We start from the raw sequence: 5,703 nt of genomic DNA on the forward strand, positions 1-5,703 counted from the left end.
TCCAAAAGTTGCTCACACACATATTCACACATGCAAATAAAATATTGAACATCCATTTTTTTGCATACACAGCTATACACACACTACCACCAACTAACTATAACGTGGGAATTTCAATGGTTTTATGCCAGTAACATTTCCAGGTAACTATAACTGGTGTGAAACCTATGGTTTTTTCAGTGAATTTAATGGGTTTTTTGACTGTTATTTGCAAACTATAACTGGTGTGAAACCTATGGTCTTTTCAGTGAATTTTAAAGTTTTTTTTAATGCTAATTCCTAACTAAAATTCTCACTTTATAAGTAAGACTGTTACCGCTCTAGTTGTTCTTTAGAACACTCTGGTACATACTATCATTGGGCTATAGTTGCGCTACATCTCGCTGATATTTGGGCTGCATTTGTATTTTTTTGTCTCTGGTGGCCATCTTTGGGCTACATTGGGCTCCATTGGGCTCCATTGGGCTCCATTGGGCTCCATTTGGGCTCCATTTGGGCTCTAACATATATAAAGCCCAAATATAGCCCAATATATATTTTTTAAAAGTTAATTTTCTTAAAAACAACTGGAGCATATATCTTGAGACATAACTATTAGTCCTTTCATTTAAAAAAAAAATATATGTATATATATATTTTTTTTTTGTCTTGGAGCACTTCCGGTGCGCGCCCCGGTGAGTGCCCCAGAAAGCGTACTATTTTGAAGCGCCCCGGTGCGCAAACTGGGAAGCGTCCTGTTAGCGCCAATGTCGCGATCGAAAACAACATAGTGACGTATCGCGTAAGCGTGACGTATCACGTAGCAGCGTGATGCGTCATATGGCGCGCTGCGTAAACGCACCCAGAAGCGCTCCGCGGCACGGCCCGGAGCGCGTAACATAAGCGCGCAAGAGCGCGTAACGTAAGCGCATCGGGTCATGTGACCTGAAAATAACACTTTTCATTGGTTTAGAAATTTTTTTTTCCCAAATGATGAAAGCCCCCACATTTTTTCCTCACTCTGACTTTCATCTTTGTGAGAGGAAGACCTGTTTCTGCTTCTTCAGTCATGGCATCTGTAGTAGCTGCAGCTGGTGGACCCCCACCACCTCCACAACCACCTAGGAAGGAAGGACCACCTGCACAGTTCCTTCCAAACCCAGAGGAAGAGGAAGAAGAAGAGGAAGAGGAGGTAGAGCCGAGGCAGTTCTTGCGTGAAGAGCCCTGGTAATCCCACTGCTTAGACCATTTTATATGGCAATTTTTTTCTTACCCTCGAGGGAAAAAAAAGGTCAATGCCTGGCTGGTGACATGCCTCATTTGCGATACAGTTCTGTCCCGAGGCACAGACAAAAAGTATAGTTTTGGAAACTATACTATGCACCGCCACATGCAGAGGTGGCATCCAATCAATTATAGCGTTGCTGAGGTGCGTCACCCCCAGGATAACCCACCAACTCCTGTGGCCAGTACATCGCCACATGAAACTCTATCGGGACCAGAAGCGAGGGAGACGGTCCCAAGTATTCAAAACAATTGTGCGCTCCTGATGCTAGTGTGCATTTATTGTGGTGCACTAATTTGTTATGGGGAGATGAGTATCATTTTAATTAATAGAGCATTTGAAAACCACAAATTTTTTTTTTGCTCCTGTTGAGCCCTTTCTAATGCTTGTTTTTCGTTGTTCCCCCCCCAAAAAACAAAAAAAATATAAAATTGTTCAAAAAATAAAAAAAATAAAAAAATGATCAGAAAAATAATAAAAAAAATATAAAACAACAAAAACAAGAAAAAAAAGTTCTTTTCAGAACTACCTCCCATTTATAAAAAATTGCAAAAATGTTTAGCACTCTGGCAATCTCTTTTTTTTTGATTCGCTTCCCGGTTCGCGCGCCGGGATAATAAAGAGTGAGTATAAGGGAAGGAAACAGAGAGAATAATGTTAAAAGAAAGACAGCTAGAGGGAGTAACACAGAGATACTGTATAATAGATAATTATACAAAGAAAAGATGTAAGAGGGTATAATTGAGAAAAAGAAAATAGATAAGGAAGTGAAAGAAAAAAAGAGAGTAGAAGAATAATAAACAAGAGTTACTTGGAGAATGTGAGTGAATGTTCAAATTAAAAAGAAAGAGAGTAAAGGATGTGGAATGAGAGGTAGGGATAGAACCGGACTAAAACAACAACCCTGAGGGAAGGTGTTAAAAAAATAGTGAGCGAAAGTAAATAGGAATAAAACAAGGTGTATGATAGTGAATAAGGTTAAAACATGTGGAATGAGAGAGAGAAAAAACAGAAAGAAGAAAAGAAGAAGTGACAGAAAAGGAATAATTGAAGCAGCAAAGAAATGTAAAGCGCATCGGGTCATGTGACTTGAAAATAACACTTTTCTCCAAATAATTAAAGCCCCCTCCTTTTTTCCTCATTCTTACTTTCTTCATTGAGAGAGCAATAGCTATTTTGGAGGAGACAATGGCTTCACTTGTTGCTGCAGCGGGTCCACCCCCACCACCACCCCCACCACCCAGAAAAGAAGGTCCACCACCACAGTTTCTTGGAGGACAAGAAGAAGAGGAGGAAGAAGAGGAGGAGAATCAACATCAAAGGGTCTACCTCCCAGAAGAACCAAGACAAAGGCACGTCAAAGTGCACTTCATTTGGCAATTTTTTTCTTTTCCAGATGACCAAAAAAAGGTGAACACCACCAAAGTCAACTGTCTCATCTGTGACAAAGTTCTCTCCAGGGGCAATCCCTCCTAGAAATATTCTTTTGGTAACTATACCATGATCCGCCACGTGGAGAGGTGGCATCCCAATAATTTGGCCCAGGCTGAAGTCCGGGAACTTCGGCACAACCCACCCCCTGTGGCCAGCACTTCCTCTTCAGTACCCTCACATTCTGGACCAGAAGAACGGCAAATGGTGCCAAATATTCAACCAAAATTTGGCAAGGTCAAATTTCTTTGCATTTTGTGTGGCAAAACTTTATGCTATGGTGAACTTAGCGTCACCTTAATAAATACTGCTATAGACAACCACAAATACAGCAAGGAAAGAAAAGAGTAATTATTTTATTTTTTTTTGTTCCTGTTGAGCCATTTCCAGTTCCCTGTTTTTTGTTTGTTCCCTCAAAAAACCACAAAAAAATATAAAATTGTTCAAAATCACAATTTTTTTAAATAAATGTTCAGAAAAATAATAAAAAAAATATATAACAACAAAAAGAATTAAAAAAAGTTCTTTTCAGAACTACCTCCCATTTATAAAATATTGCCAAAAATTTTTAAACTCTGGCATTCTTTTTTCTCAGTTGTGCGCTTCCCGGTGCGCTCCCTGGTGCAAACCTAGGGGGTCAGGGAGGGTCTACTCTGCCCCCTTATGGTCAATTCCCCCTTTGTTTTGGCCACCTCTTGTGTCTCCATCCTACCGAGACACAAGATGTCTGCCACTCCGGACTGTTTCGAATGTTTACAGACAACCAAGAACCAATCAGCTTTCTGCGCGCAAGTCGCGTGGCGCGCCCGGTGCGCTCCCCGGTGCGCGTACCGGGGCGCTGACATAGATATATATATTTTTTTTAACCTAAATTACTCAAAATCCACTGGAGCACATATCTTGAGACATAGCAAAGGCACATCGGGCTACCAGTTCCTACAATTTTGCCAAATTTGGTGTAAATCCATTCAGCCGTTCGGGCTAAAAGTGAGGTCGAACGCAATATGGAAATTAACATGGGGAAAACACGTTTTGGGGCCCCCCTTTTATCTCGGCCCCCGCTTGACGCATCCCCCCCCAAACCTTCAGGGAAGGACCGGAGCTCGACGAGGCCATTTTGAGGACATTTTCAGGCAGATTCGTCAACCGGCGCAAAAGTTATTCCAAATCGAATTTTGAGATTTAACATTGAAAAAAATCCTAACTATAACCACCTACTGTTGACCGCCAGTAGGTAATATATATATATATATATACATATATATACATATCAATTTTCTGTACAAATATATATTTGTTCATCAATATTTTTTCAATATTTTTGTACTAACCGATTTAAGTATACAGAGTCAATTTTTTTGCATTCTTTATTTTTTATCGATATTTTTTACTTCTATATTCTTTTAGATTGATATTTTGTCAGTGAACCAAACAAAGAGTCAATCCTCCTAATATTGTGGTGAACAAGCTTCATTTTCATTATCGACAATACTAAACTTTCAATGCTTAACATGCAGCATGGATCTAGGTTCTGCAGCCCTGCAATTATGTTCAACTACATTCTTAATCCATGATGTACAAAATGTAATTTGCATTTATGTTCCACCTTTGTTACCTCAACCTTGCATTATATGTGGTTATCAATGAGTTATCTGTGATCAACACATAATAAAACCTTGGTTTGGATTCTGCATTCACATAAGTGATTTAGCTGAAGGGATTCTTATATTTCACATAACTATTCTGATTTTCAAATATTCATCTTTTGGACAGCTGCTGAACAAAAACAAGATCTGAATTAAAAATATGCCCTTAAGAAAACTTTCTTCAGAGCCATCTTCACATCCTTATTTCGTAGACTGTAGATAATGGGGTTCAGCATTGGTGGAGTCACAGTGTAAAACACAGAGATGATTTTATCCCAATCTTCAGAGCTTTTAGACACTGGTCTCATGTACATATAGATGGCAGTGCTGTAGAATATGGTAACAATGATCAAATGTGGGGTACATGTGGAGAAGACTTTTAATCTGGCTTTGGAGGAGCGGATTCTTATAACTGTGATAATGATTCGGATGTAGGAGATTGCAGTGAAGAAGCTCGGTATCAAAAGTACAAAGATTCCAAGACAGAAAATTATCATCTTTGTGACATAGGTGTCCACACATGCTATCTTCAGAAGTGCAGGGGAATCACAATAAAAGTGATTAATTCTCGACTCACATACAGGCAACCGTAGAGTAACAAATGTGCCTGTGAATGCAATCATACCGCCACATAACCAGCAGCAGGATGCTAATGTAATACAAACAGATATGCGCATTATGACTGTATAATGCAGGGGAAATGTGATGGCTACATAACGATCATATGCCATGATTGCAAGGAGCACACATTCTGTACCACCGAACACCAATGAAGTGAACATCTGAGCCGCACAGCCATTGAAGCTGATCCTACTTCTAACATGAAGTTGGGCTAACATGTTAGGAACAATCACAGATGCATAACAAATGTCCACCAAGGAAAGGTTTCCCAGGAAGAAATACATAGGAATATGAAGCTGAAGGTCACCGATGCAGGCTATGGTAAGGCTTATATTTCCAATGAGAGTCAAAATGTATACCATCAAAAATAACAGGAAGAGAAAAAGCCTTACAGTCGGGTCCTGAGATAGGCCAATGAGTAGAAACTCTGTAACGAAGCTTCCATTTTTCATTTTCATTTACTCCACCTTTATATCAGCTATGAAAAAGAAGACAGACATTGTGCATAAAGGTAGCATGCGATCAGATAGAATGCATACAGTTGATACACATTTTATGAAAACACACCCTTCAACTTGCATTCATCAATGCACACTCTTCAGAACTACATTATACATACTCCAGGCTTACCAATCCGTACCACTTACCACAACAATATGTACTTTTTTATCACTGAAACATTGGTACAGCCTAATAATTACCGTTCCCCCTTGTTACATCTTTCAACGTGTGGACCGTGGT

General features: G+C 39.6%; 1 protein-coding gene across 1 annotated transcript; it reads right to left on the reverse strand.

Annotated features, from left to right (window-relative positions):
* Positions 1-4,493: 4,493 nt before the first annotated feature.
* LOC147709727 (olfactory receptor 2D3-like) lies at positions 4,494-5,420 on the reverse strand. Its single transcript, XM_086926079.1, has one exon. The coding sequence runs from the start codon at positions 5,418-5,420 to the stop codon at positions 4,494-4,496; it is 927 nt and encodes a 308-aa protein (XP_086782205.1).
* Between the last annotated feature and the right edge of the window lie 283 nt (positions 5,421-5,703).

This window comes from Lissotriton vulgaris, chromosome 6 (genome assembly GCF_964263255.1).
Source record: "Lissotriton vulgaris chromosome 6, aLisVul1.2, whole genome shotgun sequence".
In the NCBI taxonomy this organism is placed as follows: Eukaryota; Metazoa; Chordata; class Amphibia; order Caudata; family Salamandridae; genus Lissotriton; species Lissotriton vulgaris.